The sequence below is a fragment of the Pteropus alecto genome, unplaced genomic scaffold, assembly GCF_000325575.1.
Source record: "Pteropus alecto unplaced genomic scaffold, ASM32557v1 scaffold95, whole genome shotgun sequence".
NCBI classification, from domain to species: Eukaryota; Metazoa; Chordata; class Mammalia; order Chiroptera; family Pteropodidae; genus Pteropus; species Pteropus alecto.
Window position 1 is genome coordinate 13,349,414 of NW_006441071.1, and position 25,016 is coordinate 13,374,429.

At 39.6% G+C, this 25,016-nt stretch overlaps 1 protein-coding gene across 6 annotated transcripts in view; it reads left to right on the forward strand.

The window, feature by feature from the left end:
* The window catches only part of GLIS3 (GLIS family zinc finger 3), a 420,354-nt gene extending 400,927 nt beyond the window's left edge, over nt 1-19,427 (forward strand). For 4 of the 6 annotated variants that reach the window (XM_025051464.1, XM_025051463.1, XM_025051465.1 and 1 more), the window contains 2 exons: nt 14,093-14,275; nt 15,076-19,427. In XM_025051464.1, the coding sequence (XP_024907232.1) occupies nt 14,093-14,275; nt 15,076-15,212 (320 nt within the window). In that variant the 3' untranslated portion in view covers nt 15,213-19,427. The remainder of the gene's footprint in view (nt 1-14,092; nt 14,276-15,075) is intronic. The other 2 variants (XM_015594465.2, XM_015594464.2) reach the window with 1 other exon arrangement.
* The last annotated feature ends 5,589 nt before the right edge of the window (nt 19,428-25,016 follow it).

Consider the following 25,016-nt stretch of genomic DNA (forward strand, 5'->3'; position numbering starts at 1 on the left):
GTATGTGTGTATATGTTCTTACATATACTTGTATGTATATATGTACTTACCTACATACCCCCTTATAAAAATGGCCTCACATTCTATATTCTATGACTTACTATTTTTTAACTTAAGATATTATATGCTTTTGCTTTATAGATCAATACACACAGATCAACTCCTTTTAAAAAATTGTATAGTACTTACAAGAACATGTCATCATCTTTTTAATCATTTCATATTGATAGACATATTTTTTATTTTTTGCTTTTACTAACAATGCTATGTTAAATATGCTTGTGTGTATATATATATATATATGTTTATACAAACGCTTTACACATACACACACACATATATATATATATGTGTGTCTTTGCATACTTTCTCTAGGAAATATTTCTGAAAGAGATATTGCTAAGTTAATAGACCTGCACATTTTAAAGTTAGGTAGGTGCTGCCATTATTCCTTCATGAAGGCCGTATACCAGTTTAGACTCACCAACAGTGCATTAGAGTTCCCATTTCCCCACACTAGATATTGTCAATTATTTTAATTCCTGCCAATTTGTACAGCAAAGCTGTTTTGATTTTTCATTTAGTTAGTAATGAGATTGAGCATCTTTTCATATTTTTATTGATCACTAAATGTAGTTTAATAATAACAAGGATTAAGTAATAGGAACTACTACTTAGTATTTAAAAGTTAGTTTTCCTGCTCTTTGACCTTGCCAGTCAAGTTGTATCACATGTGGCGTAACATATTGTTTTCTTAATTTGAAGTCAAAATTTGAAAAGAAGGAAAAAATGCCCAGAACATTTTATTTCATTGACTACTGTGACTTCTCTATCAGTTAACTTAAAATCACCTATAGAAAAGTGATTAATGAACATTATTACAGATGTAGTGCTTTTTCATTCTTTTGGAGGAAGTAATGACATTTTTTCTAGAAATGTCTTATATCTGAAACTCATGAAGTTCAACCTCTAATAAATGCAGCTCTTAAAATCAAGTTAAATATATCCTATAACTTTATTTTAAGGACTGCTCTCCAGGGGTGAACACATTAATGGCAGTGTATCTCTTGTAATTGTATTTTTAGTTGGATTTTTTCCTTATAAATATGACAAGCAATTGATGGTTTAGAAGAAAACCTGCAAATAGCTATGGGTGGTGTTTCCTTAAAATAAAGGAGAAAAAAGAAACCCACACATCAGGAACATCTAGGTTCCTGGTTATGAGGCCACTGTGTTAATAAAACAGAACAACAATAAAACACTAGACCTAGTTTAATCTGTGCCCATTCAGATCATCTGGGCTCAGACTATGTTGCTAAACAATCCCAGTTCTCTTAGAATTTCTACTTGGTTTACTTACAATTGTGAGTGCTCTTTCTGATTACAGGACTTTTCCCTCTCTCACCAGATTGTTCTGACTAAACTTTCCATCTCATTCTTTTGCAAGGTCTTTGAAAACTAGACCTTATAAGATGCAAGTCCATTGAGGTAAACACATTCAGACATTTTTCTAAATCATTTAAATGTAACAACTAACCTCTCCTCTCCCTTATTCCGCCACCAAACACAATCTCATATCACATATCCCAGAATAAAACCTTTACTTCGAGTTCTTAATTTTCCTCATCGTTATGTCAAAATGATTCAAGGGATCTGAATTAGTCAAGTATTTATTTATCCAAGGTCTTTTGTATTGTGGATCTGGGCTGATGCAATATTTTTATCAATACCGATGAGGTCAGTACATACATATATTATATGTTTTGTAAATTACTCTTAGATACAAAATTTTTATCAGTTCTTGGTATCTGTAAAGAAACTTCTCAGTAAAATATTTGTTAGATGAATCCCTGAATCCTCATTATAACTTTTTGAGGAGAGTAGGAAATATATTTCTGCCCCTACTTAGAAATGAAACTCAGAGTAGCTGACTAGATTCTCTGACCTTGGGATGGTTTCCTAAAAGAGCACAGGGTGTTCTGTGGATGAGTCAAGTTCCTTAACTCTCCTGCCCACTCTTTTTCCTCTTCAGGTTCAGTAGCCCCTCTGGCATCCAGTAGAAAGGGGTGGCTTGGGGCAGCAAAACCCTCCAGGCCACCTGGACAGGCCAAATCATACTTTCGTCATTTTTGTTTCTTCCTCCTTTAAAAAATTTTCCATGATAGAAAGGGAAGTCACTTTATTTTCCTGAAACTCTCATAGACTATTGTGTATAAGGTCCATAGATCAGAATTTTTGAGTTCGGTCGTGGCCCTCTCACCATCAGTATTTTCACCAAAGGCTCTAGCTGTGAATGTCATTAGCTCATTCATTTATTCATTCTCAAATATTCAGCTTCTCTTATGTGCCAGGTCTTTAGGATGCTAATACTACACCAGTAGAGAAAACAAACAAAAGCCCCTGCCTGTCCTGAGCTTATATCTGAGGGGCAATTCTTAGCAAGCAACAGTGAGAGAATATTCTTCTTGGTCCATATGTAGGCAGGGAATCATGTGACCTATTTATTCTCTGTTGCATCTTAGCATACTTTGAGATGCATAATACAAATTAAAAATCAAGAATTTATTGTGCAGTGGAATGAGACTAAGCAGGAAAGGAAAGACCCTATAGGCTAGGCATGTCCTTCAAAACGTCACTCCCGGGTGGCAATGGGAGAAAGTCTATCTAGCTAGAGGGGTGGAACAGAGACTGGTCATAAATTGCATTGTCCAAATTAGTAGTCAGAACCCACAAGGTCTAACAAAATAAAAAGTCAAGTTTTCTGGCAGCCAGTTGGAGGAAGCTGACAAGGACCTTGAGATCCAGTGACATTCTTCAGGTTTTGCAAATGCAATGTCCACTCTCCTGTCTCAAACCTACTTATATAGATTTCTGTGCTCTTTTACTTCGAGCTCAGTTTCATCTCAGTATAACATTTCTAGACAGTGGATTTTAAGGAGGCCTAACAGTATGTAACAGAGACTTAACTCTGAGGCAGAGGTTCAGTGGAAGAAATAAGCTATTGGAGCAAGTGTGAGTTGGGACCCACTCTTAGAGAGATTGGAATACTAGAAAATTGTATAATCACAGACTTGAATTCAGAGAAGTAAGAAGTGGCCTAGTTAGTGAAGCGAATATGATGTAGGAGTTTGGTTACAACTAGACAACGAAAGTCTAGGCCGCAAGATCAGTATGGGGCCAAGATCAGTAAGACCAATATTTCTGAGTCACTCAAGTGAGGTCCCATGATTTCACCTTGACCAATAACTTGTTTGTGAGAAAAAGGTACTGCATTGGGGAGGGAAGTCATCTTGAACCCTATCTGTTGAGTGCAATTCAAGGTCACTTTATTACAGACATCAGAACTTTATCCCCAAGACCCCCAGGGTCAACATAAAGGGTTGGGACCATCCCAGTTGGGGAGGAAGAGATGCCCATTAGAAGAGCTGTCCTCCTCAATTTCAAATGAAATCAAAGCTGTTCTGATTTTTTACTGTCGTAATCTTATTTAGAAAACTTTCAGATGATTGAAAAATATCTAAAAACATTCTTAGAACCTCTCGATCTTTCATATAAGGAATACCTTGTTAAACATGAAGATTTCCAGGCCCTTCACCTGGAGGTTCAGATTCACTGAGTCTGCCATAGAGCCAAAGTGAAGCTGATGCTGTGGCCTTCGCTATAAGAATCACTGGCCTAGACCCTAAATGTAGGACTCAGTGTGCCCTCACCATGGTTCTCTAATCAGAGATGATTCCAAGGAAACAACTGGCTCATGGCTGAGGAAATAAATACTTTCCAGCTTCCTTCTCCCTTTAGCCCCTAGGAAATTCCTATACATGCAGCGCAACCTAAAAGTTATAGAAAAGCAGAATGGCTCTCATGTACATTCGAGGAAGCTTTAGCACTCTTTTTAACATCCCTGTAAGTTTCTGTCTGGAGTCCTCTTCTCTGCCAAACCTTTCTTACAGTAAAGTTTGCTTGGAAGGACAAGGAAGTTGGGATTAAATATTCCTTGCCATCTTTTCCTTGTTTTGCTTTAGGCCCAATAGCCCTGAGTCAAAGCATTGCTTGTGAGGTTTTGTGGGTTTTATTGTTGTTGTTGTTTTGTTTTGTTTTGTTTGTTTTGATTTGGTTTAAGGGGTTGTTTGTTTGTTTCTTTTTGCTTTTTAGCTTTATGGAACAGAGCTCGACAAACCAGGGGCAGATTTATTTACCTTTGTACTCAGAGAAAGTAAGATGCCAAGTAACACCAGTCTTATAATGACACAGTAGGGGCTACAATTTTTAGTAGGTTTTACTGTTTGCAAAATATTTTCATACTCATTATTTCATTTGATCTTTGTAGCCGCCCAGTAAGGATATATACCAGCAACAGAATGGCTCTCACTCATAAAGAAATTCCCAACTCATTCTTATCAATTTTAGCTAGTGACCTAAGTATTCACTTCACACAGCCATCAGACACAGAATATTCAAATACTCCACCTTTCATTCCAGGCCTTACATATACCTAAGACTTTTGAGTCATAGAGCCTAGTGGGCAGGTCATGGCATATGGATGACAACTCATGGGCAACTGGGCACTAAATCCTCTTTCATTTGTTCCCTATGCTTCTTCCCCTTCTTACTATGAGGATTATGCTGCCACATGAGTATTATTATCTCCCTTTTATAAACAGGGACCCATAGGCTCAGAAAGGCTATGATTTCCTCAGGTTCACATAGCCAGTCAGAGGCAAAGCTGGCGTTCAAATTTATTTCAGATTCTTTGAGACTTCTGGTTTTGAGAGTCTCTATTTTATGTAATTTCCAAATGTGCATTATCACTGTCAGGATTCACTGAACCATTTTACTATAACTGTATATACCCACACATGGCAATTACTGAGACACATTGCAATTAGTTTACTTTGGCAGCTTATCATTTTGAGAATTTGGAAGCCATAGGCCACCACGCATTAGGGTTTTTGGTGGGTTGAGGATATTTAAATGAAAATCAATTACATCTTTTAACTAAAAGTGTTTTACACATGGCTTTTTTCTCACTCTGCTTTTTCCCATTTCCTTATCATCCCTTTCAGCAACACACTCTGCCTACTCTCATCTCCTTACTTGAACTTTAGCAGACATCAGTAGCAGACACTCTCTCTACCTCACCCTCAGAAATGAGTACACAACTTCAAGCGTGAAAATGTGGTTCACAGTGATAAATGCTGTTAGCAGCTTGCTGCAGAGCAGGTGAAGTGCTGTGAGGGGCACAAGAGGAAGTGAGCTCCCAGAGTGTTCAGAGTGCATCTCACTGTGGCCTTTGAGCTGCCAGCAGAAACTATAGATGAAAATGGAACCAAGTGGACTCTCCTAACTAGAAGCCCTCATCCTGTAACCCATCTGACTGAGGGCAAGGAGACCAGGCACTTGCTCTGGTGGTCAGCTTTTGAACTATTATCATGGGGTGCCTTCAGTAAAAATGTGCCCAAATGGAATTTTAAGGGTTATATTTCCATTATTTTCCTCTCCCTCAGTACAGTAGTTGCTTAAATGTCAGTTGTAAATAGCTTGAGTGCTTTGCAAGCTGGTTCAATTCTCAGCCTCAAGAAAAATCTGTCTTCTTAACACAGTCTGTGAGCTGTTCCTGCAGCTTCCCCATTTAGAGGCTCCATATTAAAATGAAGAGTCAGTTCCCCACTACAGAGGGAAGCTTAGTAGAATTCTAGCTAGATGAAGACCTGGATGATGTTGATTGCCAAGACCAGGAGCCAAGGCAAAAAAATGACAACCAAATTGTGGAGATTTCACTTTTAAAAGCAGTATCATTTTCTACTTTTCATGGTAATAATAATTGCTGCTATTTACTGAGGGCCTACTACCTGCCAGAGAATGCACTAGGTGCTTTTATAAGCATCCTTATATATAATGTTTTCCATGCTCTATAAAGTAGGCATTATTTTAAAAGAAAGAGACTCAAGAAGGAAAATAATTTATCTAATGGCACACAGTTGGTTAATGGGTCATCTAGGATTCGAACCCAGATCCAAGTTATTCATGCAATAGATAGAAATAAAAGAGTAATGAAATAAGAAAATTAGCCAAAAGAAATTTCTGAAATGTCTCTGTTTCTACTCTTGAGGGTTTTTAGAATTTTTCAGTGGTTAGGTGATTTTTTTCAATTTTACTAGTTAATTCAGTGCTTTTCTTCCTGATGAAATGTTGATCCAGTCTGGGTAACTTTGCCTCTGAACTGGCACTGAGGGGCCTCAACAAAAATGGCAAGATTTTGTTTATGTTTATTTGGTCCATGAGCTCAAGCCCTAGTAGTCTATGTCACTAAACAGACTAGGGTTTGGGTCCTAGTTTGAAATTTGATAGCTATGTGGATTTGGGTAATTATTTTAATTTCTCTATTTCTTTGTCTAAAAATTAGGGACCATAATACTTAACTCAAAAGTTGTTGTAAGGATGAAGATTTTCTACGTAAAACACCTACGGCAATCTCTACTCAGAGCAAATAAATATTAGTTCCTCTTCTTCTTTCTGACAGAATTCTCCGAGTGGTTGGTATAACACTAACCAAAATGTTCTATAAAAGTTCCAATGCAAGGGGACTGCAAATGAGAAAGCTATGGATTTAGTAGGAGATGATGTGATGGCTGTTTTGATTCTGCTGCCCATTTGTTTTAAGATAATGGCTAGATCCATGAATAATTCCAAACACCTGAATGTTTGGAAGTATTAAAATGGTTGTATGAATTTTCCACTTGTCTCTTATTTGCATGGTATCATATAAATGAAGTATTGGTTATAACAGCAAGGGATTCAAAAGCTCCTCTGCTTCCATCTCTTTGTTATAAAATGATCACCTACTTACAAGATAGGAATGTTAGATGGCTACCTAAAAAGGAATCTTAAGAGTTTTGAGTAATATTTGAATGCATAAAATCAGGCTAAGATGTGACCCCAAAGACCATGTTTTTAGGGCCTTTAGGAGCTTTGCCAACAAATTTTCCTATGTTTTCCTTTTTTGTCTTGTTGACTTGTGTCATGGATTATAGGAGTTACTCAAAGGGGGTGGTTCAAGGGCCCCCAGAGAGAAGGAGGGATCCACAAATAGCCAGAAAGTGTTGGAGAAGAAGAAATTAGGGAACCAAGGAGATTAGGGTCGTGCATCTTCTTTATATGTCCCTGTCTTTGGAGCTCTCCCATTCGTCACTTAGGCTCGTCCATGCCCCTGCATATGCAGCAATCGTATGGCTGAGGCCCAAAACTCTATACTTCCTAAAGTAACCCACAAAATTATAGTCTCTGCTATAAAATAATTAAAGTCATAAAGCTCATAAATATACATTTCCTTCCACTTGGCTAGCAAACAACTGTACCACCAAAATGCTGAGGCACTGCCAGCTCTGCCTCTGCTACTGATATCTGCTTAGTCTCTTACCTGGGCACAAACTGATCAGAACCACTGGTGGAAAAAGCACTCAGCCAGGGCTGGTCCTCAGCAGAGCTGCGAGATGGCCTCCTAATTGTACCTGTCATCACCAGGCAAGGGCCAAACAAAGAACCACAGCCAGTACTCTTTTTTAAAAATTTTAAGAGCACCCAAACTTCTTTCTTATTTGTGGTTTTTTTTTCCCTCTTCCCACCATGAATGTATTCTGGAGAAAAAGTTGCATCTCTATATATTTCTTAAGAAAATTTCCTTTTTATTGTCACATATAGTATGAAATTATGTTGCTTGATTTCTCATTTATATGTTTATCTTTCTTTTTCACTAAAACATAAACTCCAAGTGTCTCCAGCACTTGAGTAAGTTGTTGTTGAGTGAATGAAAGCATAAAAATTGAAATGCTTGTGCCATTAGAAGAATGGAGAAAGCAAAGTGAAGAGAACATTTATAGAGTGCTAACTATGTGCCAGGCACATGCTGAGCACTAACATGGATCATCTCTTTGAATCCTCTTTAATCTGAGTAGTTACCTCATGAAGTAGATACAGTGATCACCCCCCTTTTACAAAAAATACAACAACAAAGGTAAGCATACACCTTAGTATTTCTTCTGAAAGATCAAGGGAAAAGGTGAATCCTGAGATTTGAGCAGTAGCTGAAAACAACAGTGCTTGGCATGGAACCCTGAAAGATGCACCATGATCACACAGGAACCGAAGGGACTTCCCATGTGAAGATATCAAGGGGTCTTGGGAAACAAGTACTCCTGACATTGTTTTCGAAGACCCACACAAAGGACCCTACCAAGCCTGATCAGGTGACAGTCTGATTGGGGAAGTAGTTTCAGAGGACCTTTCCAATGGTCCACACATGGTCTGCATACATCTGTATGTTGTCATCATGGTCTGGGCAGAGCCTACTGCAGGAAGGGGTCAGCCTCAGTTCCTAGTGTTGTCCATCCAGTGTTTTTCCTGGTACCCAGAGTTTGGTGATGGTACCCTGCCTCACCATAAAGGAGAACAAGAATTTTGTTTTGCAAAGCCATCTGCTACATAAACAAACCCACCAAGTACACAGCTCCTGACATTGCACATTGACAAGGTGTACAGGGTGATGATATTCCTCTCCATCCATCTGGGTAAGCAGTTGGTTAGAACCTCAGTGTTGAACATACTCCACCATAGCTCATCCACTCATCATAGCAGTGGACATGGTGAGCTAGGCCTACAGTCTGCAGGAGAGAAAGTGGGTGGCATATTTTCTTTTGCTTCTTCTACTTCCAGAAGGGAAAGTGATTTCTCCAGGAGAGCTGAATTGCCTGGGAAATTTAGCTTAAAATAATGCTCATCAGCCCTCTTGAGGGTTGCAGGTTGGATGACCATTATTTATTTATTGACTTATTTATACTCCAGTTCCTTCCATAAAGATGGGAGTGATAAATTTGTAAGAAAAATATAAAATAAATATAATAAAGAATCTAATATACTCCCTATCTTGAAGGCAAGGAGTGTGTGAGAATCATTATCTGGCTTTTATTTAAACTTTGATGGTGGATCATGTGTTTTTTGTTCAGGAATTTAATCAGAAACATTCTTGAAACAAATTCTGCTAAACCTGGGAATGCGAATTGCCCTAGATCTATACTGTCTAGTACAGTAGCCAGGAACCCCACATGTGGCTATTTAAATTTGAATTAATTAAAGTTAAATAAAATTTAAAAGTCAGTTCTTCAGTTACACTAGCCACAGCTCAAATAAATGTTTAATAACCACACACAGCTACTGTTTCAGACTGTGAGATATAGAGCACTTCCATCAACACAGAAAGTTCTATTGGATGGTGCTGCCCTGGAGAACCCTTCTATTATCATAGTTAGTCACACAATTCCTTTCTCCTCTAACTTCCCCTACTCCCCTTCCACTTTGGGAAGGAAATCCACACCCAGATTCTTGGGGCTGCTTTATGTCATCATTAGCAGCAAGAGCGACCATGAATCTAACCTATCATCACAGAGACATCAGTGAGCCCACGTGACAAAGTAAAAAGGAGGGGATTTTAAGAATGAATTTTAATCATATGTTAAGCTCATAGATAATATTAAGGGAAGAAATAGGATACAAAACAATATGTATAACATTTCAGTTTTGTGTGTATATATCTGGCCACATTCGAATTATAGAAATAAAGATAATTTTTCCTTTCTTTCTTTATTCTAGTCTACATTTCTAATTAGTATAATTAATTTCAAATATATTTTATAATTAGAAAAACAAGTTTATTTTTGGAAGGAAAAACTTTCCCAAAATTGACAAGAGGAAAAATGATTCTCCTGGACATTCAGGAGCTGCAATGTGGGTAGAATCATTTTATCTGCAAATTCTTCCCTGCTCCCACCCCACCCTCATCCCATCTTGGAGGTAAAATAACTTCCAAAATTGGGGAGGGGTGATTTTATAACTCAATGGGACAACTCACACTTATTGCCAACATACATTTATTTGTGCATTCTTATGCTATTATAAATGTACGTGTTCTCACTCCAACTGTATTATCAGTCTTCAGGGACAAGATATATATATATATATTTTTTTTTAGTCTCTCCAACAGCACCATGACCAGCACTTGATAACGACCATTGACAGATTGCTGACCTTGCCATCATTCTTGTTTTATGCTCACGAAATGTGTTAACATCTTGCCTCATTTTGCTTTGGGTTCAAGAGGTAGTGTTCCTTCCAAATTTACTATGTGAAATCCAACAGCTAGAATACAGGAGCCATTCACCAAAAAATGAGTTAGGTTTCCTCTGGGTTTGTGTGTGTGGCAAGACCCTAATGGAATTTTTAAAAATTTCATTAGTTTTATGGAGGGAGCACTGGGAAGAGGATATGTTAAAGCTCTTTGATTCGAGTGACCACAGTCATCCACACCAGTGTATTTGGCATCTCTAGTAACTGGCTTCTTGGAGGGAGGGATTTAATAAAGAGGATTTTCTTTCCCTGAGTTGGCTGTGAGAGTGATAAAACATGCTTGCGGGGCCATTCTGGTTTTGACTGTGTCTTGTGTCAGCCAAGACACCCACAGGCAGGAATTACAGTCCACTCTGCCCTCTTACTCAGATCTAGACAGACAGGGGAAACTGGGAAATGGAGCCCAGAATGTTCATTTTTTTTCTTCACCAGGGACATTTTACTACACTACAAACCTTTTATACTCTTACACATCACAACACACAAATGTAGATTGAAGCCATATGACATTTCTGTGCTATCTTAGAAGCATGATTTAAGAGAGAATGAATTGGTTTTCACAAAAGGCCAGTGAAAGTCTCCATCACTGTACCTGACACACTTGAATAATTAATGTTCCTATTTGGAGAGATATGGGAGTTTAGTGAAAAATGCCTTCTCTTCTTGGAAGGGTAATATTACACTGAGGAATGCTATCAGGGAATTTATGGGTGACACATTTGAGCAGAGCAAGCGTAGGGGCAAATAACAAGTATTGTCAATTTTGCTCAGTGAGGTGACATTACAGTCTAATAAACCAGCCATGATGGTACATGGTAATGTTTTCCTCCTAATGGGTATGCTGTGATTACATGTGCTTGGCCACCAGGTACCAAAGTCATGACCTGTTTAAGAAACTTCCCAAACCACGAGCTGCATATCCCAGGTCCTTCAAACCATTCAAACTTGTTACTGTTTTGAACCCACACTGAGTGAGTGAAGAAATCAGGATGCATGTCAATTAGTGCAAGATCTAGGAACCAACATGGTTAAGAGGTATATAGCTCAGATCCCTAGAGGGCCAAGAACATTCCAGAAGTGTCCACCTGGGAACTATAAGTGAGCCATATTCCCACTGCTGTGTTCATTACTACATTAGGTTAGTGCTCAAGGACTTACTTATTGCCTTTTTGATGTTTCTCTTAATAAACATTATTTTAATGTTTCTCTTAATAAACATTATTTTATTTTTGAGAACTTTATTGTGAAATAACTGTACATTTTTATTTTCTTTATTTAGCAAACATATTATATAAATTATATCATTAAAATATGTATTTTATAAATATAGAATTATATTACATGTAAATATTACTTCATTTAATTTTCATAATAGCTCAGTGAGGTGTAAGGCTACTTTTAACCCCATTTTACAAATTAGAAAACTAATACACCAAGAAGCTAGGTAATTCGCCAAGACTACACAATTACTAAGTAGTTGAGTTAGGATTTGAACCCAAGATGTCTGGCTCCAGAATATTTGCTCTTCACCACTATTAAAATTCAGAAAAATATAAAGCCAAAAAAAGATAAAAGAAACCCGAAGACAACTATAGATATATTGTCTCAAAATCTGTCCTATACAGACTTCCACACAAATGAACCTGGCGTCCACATTCAGTTTTGTATCTTGTTTGTTTTTTTCAGCCAAACCCTATAATAGTCTTTCCACACTGTTAAAAATTCCTTATAAATATTGTCTTAATGTTTATTTAATATTCTCATCATTTAAATGTACCACTATTGCTTAATCATTCTCTTAGTGTTGCCATTTTGACTCTTCAATTTTCTCTTAGGACAACTAGCAGTGCGATGATTCTCTGTGCAGAATTTCTTCTGTTCTTCGGAATATACTTTTAGGTTACATTCTCAGAAGTAAAATTACCATGTCCAAGAATATGAAGAGTTTTAGCATTCTAGATACATGTTTTCAAATTATTTTACAAAAAGCTTATGGCTTTTTTGCCATGTCTTCGATACTATGCAGAAGTGACTTCTTCACCAGTCTCACTCCAGCAGTGAGAATGATTTTTAGAAATCTTTGCTAATGTGTTAGGTAGAATATGGTATTTTATCATTGTTTTTATTTTTATGTTTTTCTTAGTTAAAAGATTGACACTTTGTCCATATTCATTGATGAATTACATGAGTATTTGAGAGGTCTGTTTGGGTCCTTCGCCATTTGTCTATTGAGAGCAAATAGAAGCCTTGAGTATCAGAGAAAGAGCCAATAATTTTCTATTCTTTCTTCTCCTGCCTTGATATGAAATTTCCTTAGGTATTTTCCTAGTCTATAGTGTTAATATGCATTTAATGTTCTCCCCAAACCTATGTGGATTTTTTTCGACTCTGTATAAAGTAGTCATCCGCTTATAAAGGATATTATTTTGTTTTCTACTGTGAGTGTGCCCTGTGCATAAATCTCCATTGATCCCTCTGTCCTGGATCATAAGCTTCTAGAGGATCAGACTGTGTCTTTATGAGCATATTTTTTGGTGATATTTCTAGTACCCATAGAACAGGCCTCCTCTCAGCCAAGGGTAATTTGAGCAGTTACACTTAAGGGCAGTGGTATCCAACCATTTTAGCTCCAGGGACCAGTGCTCCTATGAGAATCTAATGCCTGATGATCTGAGGTGGAGCTGAGGCAGTGATGCTAGCACTGGGGAGTGGCTGCAAACACAGATGAAGCTTCACTCGCTCGCCACTGCTCACCTCTTGCTGTGCAGCCTGGTTCCTAACAGGCCATGGACGGGTACCAGTCCACGACCCAGGGATTGGGGACCTGGACTTTAGAGTACCAATCAGAAACGAGAAGAGCTGTGAGCACAGTAGGCTGGATATGTCAGTGCACCTTGGTTGTATATGAACTTCCTTATCCAGTGACTCATTTACTTTTCACGATAACCCAGTGACATAGACAGTGACATTCACATGTTATAGTCGAGGAAACAGACCCAATGAAATGGAGAGTTTGCAGCAGAGCTGCAACTCTCCCTTCAATAACGTATTGAATAAAGATTTCTTATTATATTTTTTAAAGCATATTGTACTCCAAGAAAGTAATCCATTGGCTTAAATTTATCAAAGCAAGGAGGAAAAAGGAAAAGGAAGGTATGGGAGATTATAGAAAAAGACCACACAGGATCCCAAGGAAAACTCTATTAAGTGAGGGGAGAAAAATGAGAGATAAATGAAACATGATTAGTAAAATGTTGATTGTTTTTAAATATTAAGAAATCTTTCCACCTATTTCTTCATTATCCTATTTGTTCACTTCCAATTTTCCCATTTATTGCAAATATCAACAATAATAATTGAGTAAATTGTAGTAATTTAACTATGGGAGACTTATGTAACTATTCAAAATAACGAGGAAGATATAAACATGTATGTATTTACTTGCTAGAAGGACAGATGAATGAATAGATCTCTGTTGCCTTTAAAAAAATCCTTCAGGTTTTTATCAAATATGAAAATGGGATATAGGAATGTAGGATAAAGGATATAGGAATATAGGATAAAGGAAGATGGACTCAGAATCTGGTGGGAGAGCCTGGACAAGGATGTCCTCTGAAGGTCAGGGCTTCAGCGTCCTGGGCTCTTTAGAGAATCTAGGGAAACTAAGAAGCCCTTCGCCTCAACTGCTAGAGTAGGAATAAAAATGTCATAAACCAGCAAACTTCAAAAGCTAAAGGTGGAAGAGCTTCTGTCCAAATGGTGCATTCCAAACACTTGCATAGAAGATTTTACAGATGAACTTAAGCATTAAAGGCCTTTTGTCATATAAAACTAGGCTTTGTGAGGGTCTAGTTGGGTTGGAATGATCTTCAAAAGTTGTGCCTTGCAGTAGCTCAATGCCGTGCTTGCATTTCAGGATTTTATGGGCAGCTGCAGACATTCTGCCCCCCACATTACCCTGACTCCCAGAGAACCATGCCGCCCAGCAGCTCCTGCAGTGTGGTACCTTCCTTCGAGGACTACCTGGTCCCCACATCCATGGGCCAGGCTGGCTTTGATGTTTTCCACAGAGCCTTCTCAACTCACTCGGGCATTACAGGTGCGTTGGTTTCTGTGACTTAGAAACTTGGCAGACTGGCAGGAAAGACCTGTTGGGTTTCCGTGACCAGCTGACTAGATTTGACCCAGCACACGAGCACATCAAATTCTGTTGAATTTATTCCTGAAATGTTTCTCCTCTTCACCTTTTGCTCCAGCCCCACTTCTACCATCCTAGTCTAGGGGCCATCATATCTCCCAGACCATGTAAAGAGCCTTCTAACGCGTCTCTCTGAGTCGACTCTTTTATGTTTACCATTCTGCTTTTCATGCTATTGTAACCAATGTCTTCCAAGAATGAAGGATAAAATAAGTGACTTTCCTGCTCAAATACTTTAGCTGAGAATAAAGTCTACTCTTCTTAGCCTGGCACTTAAAGCACCTATGAGTTAGGCTTCATCGTACTCTCCAGACTGCCCTCACATGTGTCTGCCTGCATACTCCGCACCTGAGCTTTGCCATCACATTTGGCCCCATGTGCTCCTCCCTCTGTCTTTGTTCTTTTTTTTAACCTCTCCATCTGTAAGAATCACTTCCTTCTTTATGATTCAAATTTAATAGCACCTCCTTTTTAAAACCACCTTCACCCTTCCCTCGAACACTTCACTTTTACTTATACTGAACCCATATTTTGTACGAAGACTTATTTTGGCCATCTGCCAAAATAACATCAGCCTCCTCTTCCATCAAGGTACTAAGGATAGAAAACTTCTAAAGGGTCTAGCCCAGGAAGGTTGTCTCAGTGTACATCTGGGGGGTGTGGCAAGGCAGGAGTTAACTTGTGTGTTCTTTCTCTTCCAGTGTATGATTTACCTTCAGGTTCCTCAAGCCTGTTTGGAGAGTCTCTTCGCAGCGGGCCTGAAGACACCACATTCTTGCAGATCAGTGCTGTGGACCGCTGCCCTAGCCAGCTCTCCTCTGTCTATACGGAAGGCTAAAAGCTCCCCTGGTCTCTGCTTCCACTGGCATCCAGAACCTTTTTGTTGCTTGCCACCTTTTGTATTCATACTCTCATAGACTGCTTGAAAAGGATGTCCGCTGAATCAGCAGAGCCTGCAAAGTCACAGATGTATCTTTGTTACTGGATGATCAGAGCTGGGCTTTACAGGAATGTTTGCGGTTGCTCCTTTTTTCCTCTGGGTTTTGCTGGTGACCAGCAGGACTGTCTTTTTAAAGGGAATTTAGACTCTCACTCTACCAGATACCTGTTACTTCCTGGCTGTCAACCTGCAAAGGACACCAATGAAGTGATGTGCATGTGAAAATGTAGTTTGGGGATCACCCTTGCTGAAAACTCCAAATAGAGAAGGGCAACAGAAATTGCCAGAAGCACATCGAACTGCCTCACCTAGTGCTCAGCGTCGCTCCTGGCTGATGCAAGGCCAGGTATAACAAGGGAAATTCAGGTCCACAGCACAGCATGGGCGTCACCCACTCTTGGAAAGGCCCTGAGTGTCTGGCCCTGGCCTGGCATTCTAGTGACCTGGCTGCTTCTCTCTCCTCTTAGATATCCCTGTGGTAACCAGTTGCTTTTCAGTGTTTCTCCAAAAACAAATTAAGAAGGTTCCGTCGAGCACAGTCCCTTGAAAAGCACTACAACTAGTTTTATATTTCAGAAACCTATCTTTTTTCTTTCATTTTAAAGACTTGTTATTGACATCTACTTTAAAAGGAAAAAATATTTAGAAGTCTGTTCTTTGGATGGAAATAATTATTTTAATCACCCAGCTACATACATTTTGCCACAGCTGTAGCTCTGCCTGGGCCTACCTTGCAGCACCTGTGAGCACTCCTGGAATGTTAGTTTTACATTTAGCAAAGGCTACCTGAGGGAAAGGTACTGCCCAATACCTTTCCTGCTATAGCAGGAACGCTGAGGGTTGACTGTCGACTCCACCTCAAAGACCTTGTTCAAAGCAAAAGGTTACTTGACTGGTTCACCCATTGCTTCTGCTCTGGTGCTCTACCCAGAGATGTGCTAGAAGATGTGAACACAGGGACGCACTGAGTTAGGTTCCTGCATCTCTTGGAAAACCTAACTAGAGATGCCCTATTCCCAGTTCTTTTATACAGCCTCTGCTTCCCTCTCTCAAGATATCCACTCCTGTCTGTCTGCCTCTCTTCTATACTTCTCTCCCTTTTTATGCATTGTTCTCATCCTCTTCTTGACTGTGGTTCAGACATGCCCACGTGTCTGATTATCAGTTCTTATCAAAGTATGACCTAAGGCAGGTAGAGAGAACAGCTCTGGAAAGGTGGGCAGAAGAAGGCAACTTTTTTTTCTGAAACTCTGGTTTGGGGGCCTGAGATTTTTAAAGAGCACTTGGCCATTTGACGTTAAGCCTGAAGAAGAAGCCATTTTCTATGGCACCTTTACAAAGCTATTAAAAAGATCTTGAGTCCTATGGCCGAGGCTATAAAAATTAGCCAAACGCCAAAGACACTCAGTAAATTCTGACATGACAGTACTGTCACATTTTATACTTTTTTCTTTCTCTCTTTAAAAATATTTTCTGAATAAAAATGAAACAATGCTATTTGTCAAACAAAAATAATTACAATCTTCAACAAGATAATTAAACAGCTTGATGTCAGACTTGGGATCCCGTGATGGTTTATATCCTGACAGATGGGTCCTTCCAGTCTGGCTGCAGTCAGTAGTATTCTGCCTGATTCCGGGCTTCATTGAAACATGTGGTACAGTAAGGTGAATAAAGAACCAAGTGTGAGGTCCATTTTTACAGTGCATTGGTCAGTCTAGTTTCTCTGACTAGTGAGCTCTGATCTGAGAGAAGCCATAATACAGATGTTCAAGTCTGCAGAAGACACAAGGTATTCACTTTACAAAAATCTGTTCTACTTTATGAAAGTGTACACATCGGGCTTCCTTTCTAAATGAGCTCTCAGACTGCATATAAAGTACCACCTTTCTTGCAGATTTTGTAGGTGTATCAGTTGGCCTAAGCAAGGACACATGCATGTTAAACTGGCATCCCTCATATGTCCTTTGTCACACTCGAAAGAAAGGAAAGCTCTGGTATCTTTAGAGAGACAGTCTGTCCATTCTTAAATACCGAAGTCTTTATGAGAAACTCAAAATACATTTAATTTGCGTAATAAGGAGAAAAAAGATGAAAAGGCAGGGTCGTTATTGCAGCTGCTGTTGTCAGCCCTGCCTTATGACTTTATATAATTTAAAGTGGAAAGAGAGAAGGAGGAGAAAGACAGAAGCTGAACGTCAGAAACCATGAATGTCATCTCCCTCTTTAGCTGGAGATGTTCCTGTCCCAGTCTCTGGTCTTACCGTGGTCTCGCAGCGGCTCTGCCCTTCTCTCGCCTCATGGGGGCTCGTGGGAGCTGGAGAGAGAAGGGCAGTGGTTCCTGCAGAGCCTCCTTCCTCAGCAAGAATTTGGCCTTGCCCCTGAGGAGGGCCTTCCTGTTAGCAGAGAAAGCAGGGCCTAGTGCCGTCTGCATTGCTGAGAGCCCCTCATGTACCCCTCAGTGTTTCCTGATGGCTACGTGTTTGAGCTTAAGATCTCAGGATGGGACACTCAGGTTCCTTCTAGACTTCATGCTGTCCTTAGATTTCAGAATCTCACCTGACCTTAAAATTTGTTTCTTGTTTGCTTTTGCATCGCACAAGATTTATATATACTTTCATTATTATGTTTGTAGCAGTAAAAATGGAATGTTCAAAAAATTCATACCCTTTCATTTCCTGGCCTTTTTAGTCTTGATATGTAACCATTTTCATAAACATTCTAACAGAGATTTTCATTCCCTTTAAAAGACAACAACGACAACTGATGTTTGTGAAAATACACACAGCCCAAAGCCAATTATCCTATTACATTAAAAAAGAAAAAAATCACTATGCCTAGATGCATTTCATTTGCTGCATTGTCTTAATTCCCTAAAGGAACTGCATCAATATGTCAGTTATAATTTAGCCTCTGATCAGCTGTTAAATATTATTTAAATATTTACCAGTCCTGTGGGGTCCTTTTACCTGTGTCTCCCCCAAATTACATCGGTGATTCTAAAATGAACAAAAGGTCTTCAGTGGATCACAGCATAGTTTCCACTGATAAAACTGAATGTTGATGGTGTTCTATTGCTTTGAAATTACCAACTGCCAAGCACATTATTATGCTAGAACAGAGGTAAATGTTCATCTCCCCTATCCAAGAACCTTAACTTTCCACTTGCCTTGAAGTATTGGGTATAGCGATTGTAAATGTCTGATTTAATTATTTGGTATTTTATTTGACTGCTTTGACCATGTCATTTTATAGCAGCATTTTTTAATAGCACTTTTTGTTGGTGGTGTGGAATTTCGGCGGTTACTTTTTTTTTTTTTTTTTGCAATGGATAAAGAAAAAAAATACTCATTGGATAAATGGCGAGTGTAAAAAAGAAGAGATTTATTTTGTACAGACAGCAGAGCATCCTGTGTAATGTTGCTGACATAAAGCACTTTGGGGGGAAAAAGTGGAAATCTGTTTTCCATAAATCACACAGACTCTTGTACATAGTTATATACACTCACGTAGAGAAATGAACTGCATATATCATACTGGATATGGGGCTGATTTTACTCTAGGGGCACATCTGGTGCTTATTGTCATAAATCTTTTAAAGAATTAGGTACACTTTTTTTCTATTAATATGTATAGTTTTGTGATTTGTCACAGTTATGTTTCATATAATCATAAGTTATTTTGTCTTGTTTCATGAAGTCCTTTTTTTATGTCAAAAGTAAAATGAAGGGATTGTGCACTTGGTACAGAATAAAACTGGAAATAGAGGATATGCCCACCTGCCTGAAATCCTCCTTCAGCATGTCATTTTAAAACACAATGGCAACTATTTGTTTGTTTGTTTTATTTTGTTTTGTTTTACCATCAGCCTCCTTCATATTGGAATGGTAATTATAATTAAAAGCAGATGGGGTAGGGGAGGGAGTGTCCAAGGCCAGCTTTAAAATGCTGCATTGCTTTGGGCCAGAACTGCAGCCTGGATTTAATTATAGATATGAGGACGAAATGGCAGTAAAAATGAATGTGTCCCTGAATCCTTTACATGTTGGGAGTGTCCATAAATAAAACATGAAGTTTTATTTCATCAGATTTAATTAAAGCTTTTATACATGTTTTATTGGTTATTCTATTAATCCGCTTCACAAACTGGATAAATGTGTGCTAGAGTTTGGGGTTTATTTGTACCTTTTCAATGTAGTGCTACATCATGCCTCAGAAATGCCTCTAGTTCTTGGCCCTCCATGTTATGGGGTTTTCAGCATGCTGGGCATTGGAGGAGGGGACGTTTTCTGCCCTGTTTTTCTAAAACCCTGTGGAGAAAGACACAAGTATCAGCTTCCAGTGAGCTGATACCCTGACCTTTGAAGTTATCTGATTTCCTGAAGGAGAAAGGGACAATTACCATGTCCCTGATTCCCAGTCCTGTCCACTTTGCAGGCTTTGGAAGGCCACCTGACCCACTGGTTGTGATGACCTTCCTTGCTCAACTCTCATCCGTGGGAATGCGGGGAAGGGAGGTTTAAATTTTAAATTGCGCGCTGTTCTGAGTAGCATGATAAAATCTCGCGATGTCTTACTCTGTCCTGCCCTGAGGAGAATAGCATATATAGCATGGAGACGTTAATCACGTCATAGCCGCCATCTTAGTTATCAGAGCAAATGTTGTGGTATCACAGTGCTTGGCTCCAAAGCTCAAGAGTAGTTATGCTGGCAACTCAGATATGCCAAAGAGAAGCTGTGAAGTGTTTGTTACGTATCTTCAGAAGGTCAATAGTAGCGTAACACTCCATCACACTGCCTACGTCAGGGGTCCCCCATCCCCAGGCCACGGACAGGTACAGGTCAGTGGCCTGTTAGGAACCAGGCTGCACAGCAGGAGGTGAGCAGCGGCGAGTGAGCGAAGCTTCGTCTGTATTTGCAGCCACTCCCCAGCGATAGCATCACCACCTCAGCTCCACCTCAGATCATCAGGCATTAGATTCTCATAAGAGCACCGGTCCCTGGTGCCAAAAAGATTGGGGACCGCTGGGCTACATCATTCACTTCACTTTTTCTCATCGTGTAGGCTTTGTATCATCTCACATCACCACAAGAAGAAGGGTGAGTACAGTACAATAAGATTTTGAGAGAAAGAGATCTCATTCACATACCATTACAGTATATTGTTATAATTGTTCTATTTTATTATTGTTAATCTCTATGCTTAATTTATAAGTTAAACTTTATCATAGGTACATACATATAGGAGAAAACAGTATATATAGGGTTCAGTACTATCCGTGTTTTCAGGCATCCACTGGGGTCTTGGAACATATTCTGCACAGATAAGAAGGGACTACTGTATAGAGTTTAGGTGTTAGAAGTATAGAGAACAGTAAGGAAGATATCAAAAAATCCAGATGCTAATTGACTCTGTTCAAGAAGAAATGGCACATGGAGGACCCTGAAGTCCTGACTGACAATGTTTTATTTCTTGACCCCCACGTTAAGCTGTACAGGTGCTTGCTGTATAATTATTTAACTGTGCATATAATTTTTATAGTTTTTAGTTCAAATACCAGTGAAGGCCAAGTCATACATCCCCTACTCCAGGCATCTGCAGTTTTTCTGCAAAGGGACAGATAGGACATATTCAGGCTTTGAAGGCCATGCAGTAGCTGCCTCAACTACTCAACTCTGCCACTGTAGCTCAAAAGCAGCCATACACAACATGCAAACACATGGGTATGGCTGTGTTCCAATAAAACTTTATTTATGGACACAAATTTGCATCTCCTATAATTTTCAGATGCCATGAAATATTTTTCTTATTTTGATTTTTTTTCCATTTAAAAATGTAAAAGCCAGTTTTAATTCTTAGGCTGTCAGAAACAAACAGCAAAGGCAGCAGGCAGGATTTATCCCATGGGCCAGAGTGTGCTGACCCTACTCAACTGAAGGAATACTTCCTGGCCCTTCCCATAAATATGCACCCAAAGAAAACCGCAGTTAGGAGCCCCTCTGCTGATTCTTCTGCTACGCTGGGCCCTGTTCCTAGAGGAAATTCATGAGTTCTATTGATGAAGCTTTTCTTTGTTTAGATTCTGGGTTCTGCTCCCTGGGATACAGATGAATGCTTAGAGTCTGGAGTGCCATTTGACTGTATTTCTGAATTTGAGGTTTTTAATAAAAGGAACTGGGCATAGAGAAATCTGTGAGAATTGGAAAATGAGCACCCATTCTTTCCAGGCTAACCAAATATTTGCTGGGTCTTGGCAGCCATAGCCAACCTTTTCCTCTGAAATGCTGAGAGGTTATAAATAATGGGAAACTTCATTTTTCTCAGGCCATAGCTCTTGTGAGAAGCTGGAGCTGCCTCTCAAAACTTGTGGTGTTCTCAGGGAGAGGAAAGGTAGGGTTTTTATGTTCAAAGTCTGCTGAGAAATGGTTGGAGTAGAGTCAGGGGAAGCTGACAATGCTAATGGTCTATACCCCCTCCACACAGCAGGAGAGCTGCTCAACACCCCAGCACCTTCTCTGGCCCTGGTTTCCCATAATGCCTAGCTCCCTAATCCCCAAACCCAGGGGTTTGTCAGCCCTGCTGGTGCTGACTCTCAGCTAGTCAGAGAACGGGACTGAATTCACGGGGTCACAATTGTATGCCTCTCTTTGTATCTCTAGCTTTTGATAAAATTGATAGTTCCAAAAATATGATTATTCATGAGTCCTGGGTCGTTTGCTAAATTGTAGTACGGTCTAAATCCTCTCCAGCAGGTCTCTCCGGTGGGTTGATGTGCTTAGATTTGTGTACGGTTCTGATGTGAAAGCTGCTGGGAAAAACAGTAGCTGGGTTAAAATAACGTGAACTTTATAAAGAGAAGTTTAACCAAGAGAAAGCTTAGAGAATACCCAATTCAAACTTGTCATTTTACAGAGGAGGAAACCGAGGTCGTTTCAATCATTTGTTTGCTCATTCAACAAATATTGTGTAAAATAAAGAGAGGTAAAAGTGGCTCTTATCCTTGCAGAACTAAAACAGGATTCCAAGAATCATCTGTCTGAGAATATTGCCTGGGGTGCTTGTTAAAAATGCACATTTTAGAGATATTAAATGCATGCCCCAGAGCTACTGAGTTAGAATTTTTAAGGATAAGATAGAGGTATCTGCATTTTTAATAAGCTCTCCAGGTGGTGGTTTGTACAAACTAAGTTTGGCCCCTCACCACACAGTGCAGGAGGCCCCTCACCATTTAAGAGGGCAACACAGCTTAATAAGAGCTAAGTAGAAGAGGGACTTCCAATTCCTGCCTGGGGAGACAGGAGAGCAGGTCAGTTTCCTGATGGAAGAGGTAGATGCCTGATAGTTAAATTAACCTTCAAGAAGCAGAGAAGCAGAGGAAGAATAGACCAGACTGGGAACAGCATGTGCAGAGCCAAGGGAAGAAGGAAAGTAACTTGTCAGGGTCACCCACCAGACTATTTGGAGAGTTGGAAGTGGTCCCATTCCTGACCCTGAGTCCCAGCTCTTCCTGTCATGGCCTGCAAGCTTAGGGATTGGTTTCCCAAACCAACAGGGGATGGTATGCTATTAGTCACTTTGCAAAAAAGGGTTCTGCTGTCCAATTAGTTTGGAGAATGGTGGGCCAAAGTTCCATAGATTCTTTACTTCAGGACCTGTCAGAGCCCTTACTATGTTTACTAAAGTTTGGGGCTCCGAGAAAGAGTTCCAGGATGGAGTCTATTGACCATGAAACCCTTTTCCCAAAAGTGCCTTGTTAGCACTATGGGAAACAGTTTGGCAGGTCCTCAAAAAATTAAAAATATAATTACCGTATGATCCAACAACTCCACTCTTATGTATATACTCAAAAGAATTGAAAACAGGGACTCAAAGCAGATACTTGTACATCAATGTTCTTAGCAGCATTATTCAAAATAGCCAAAATGTGGAAATGACCCAAATCATCTGATGAATGAATAAACAAAGTGTGGTCTATACATTTATTAGAATATAATTCAGCCTTAGGAAGGAAATTCTGACACATGCTATAACATGAGTGGACCTTGAAAACGACGTTATGTGAAATAAGCCAAACACAAAAGGACAAAGGCTGTATGATTTCACCTCGATAAGGTGCATAGAATAGGCCAGTTCATGGAGACAAAGTAGAATAGAGGTTACCAAGGGCTGAGCAGGAGGGAGTGAGGAGTCGTGGCTTAATGAATACAGAGTTTCTATTTGGGAGAATGAAAACGTTCTATTGATAGATAGTGGTAATGGTGTACAACATTGTGAATTTAGTTAATGTCACTATACACTTGAAAATGGTTAAAATGGTAAATTTCATGTATATTTTACCACAGGAAAAAAAAAAAGATAATATAAACAGGTGCCTGACACCTAGGAGACAATTTAAAAAGAAAAAAAAGCATCTTATTAGGCAAGTGTTCCTTAAGACACTCTTTGGGAATGGCTGCTCTGGGACCGGTGAGGGTAGAGCCCCAAGGGGATCAGTATGAGGCTCTGGGAGAATGCTGAGGGTTGAGTTCTCCAGAAAACAGAGGCTGAGATAGTTGGGAGTACAAAAACGTTTATTGGAGAGTGATAACTTGTGAAAGTAAAAGAGCAGAAGCCAGATTGGGCAGGGGCTGCCATCAGACTGTGATGCCAGCTAGACTGAGACTGTGTTCTGGGTCAAAGGCTGTTGTTACCCAAAAGAGTTCCCTGTTGAGTGGAAATAGCTAGGCCATCATACCACCCCCTTGCTGAAGCCCACCCTGAGAAAGCTATGTCTTGTCTATCACTGTCATTCATTGGCTGAGTTTCTTCTAGGGAGCTGGAAAAAGTTAATGCTTCAGAGGACCCTGAAGAAGTTAATGCTGTCAGCTAACTACACATAATGTAACTGGGGATCTGAACAGCATATCCCTGTGACTGCCACATAGGGCACTGGGGAAAAGTATAGGCTCATCATCATTATGTTTCCCAGTACATAATAAAGAATATACGGGGCACATACACTAACACACACTTTGGAAAATGACCTATTGCTTTTTCTCTCATCTCGAAAGACATTGAGGAAAGTCACAGGTTTTAGTGTCAGGTAGACCTTGTTCTCTGCCACTTCATGCTTTTTAGTGTCACAAGTAACTTCCTAAACTATGCTGCTCTGAACTGATTTCATTTTCCAGCAGGAAGATAAGTACATAGATTATCTGGAACAGTCCTGGGCATGTGTAAAGTGCTTGCTAAGGAGTGGCTGTCATCTTTTAAAAATTACTGATCATGTACCCAGAGTGAAATGATCACAGCAAGGACCATGGTTCTGAGATCAGCGCATGGAAGAAGGAAGAAAACGAGCTAGCCTGGAGTGCAAGCAAGTCATAAGATCCTCCCGATAATATTGCCTGTAAATGTCTGTATTTACTGGCTCTCCTGGTCTTTCCATGTTATGGCCAAGAAATCCAAGTTGTTTCTCAACTTCCTAAATCAACCCTGGCCTACCACGTTGTTATGAAAGTATCTTTGTTAAGAAAGAGGGGGAGAATATACTTTATGCAACAGTTTTGTAAACTTTCTTTGGAATTTAAAAATATGTAGATCTCTGAGTTCATAGGCTTCCATTTGTAATGTTGCCCCAGGCCCTGTAAATGTTAGAGGCAAGCCTAGGAGGATTCTTAGAGCCTAGAGTCAGTAGGCCCCCAAAGTACAAGGAGGGAAGA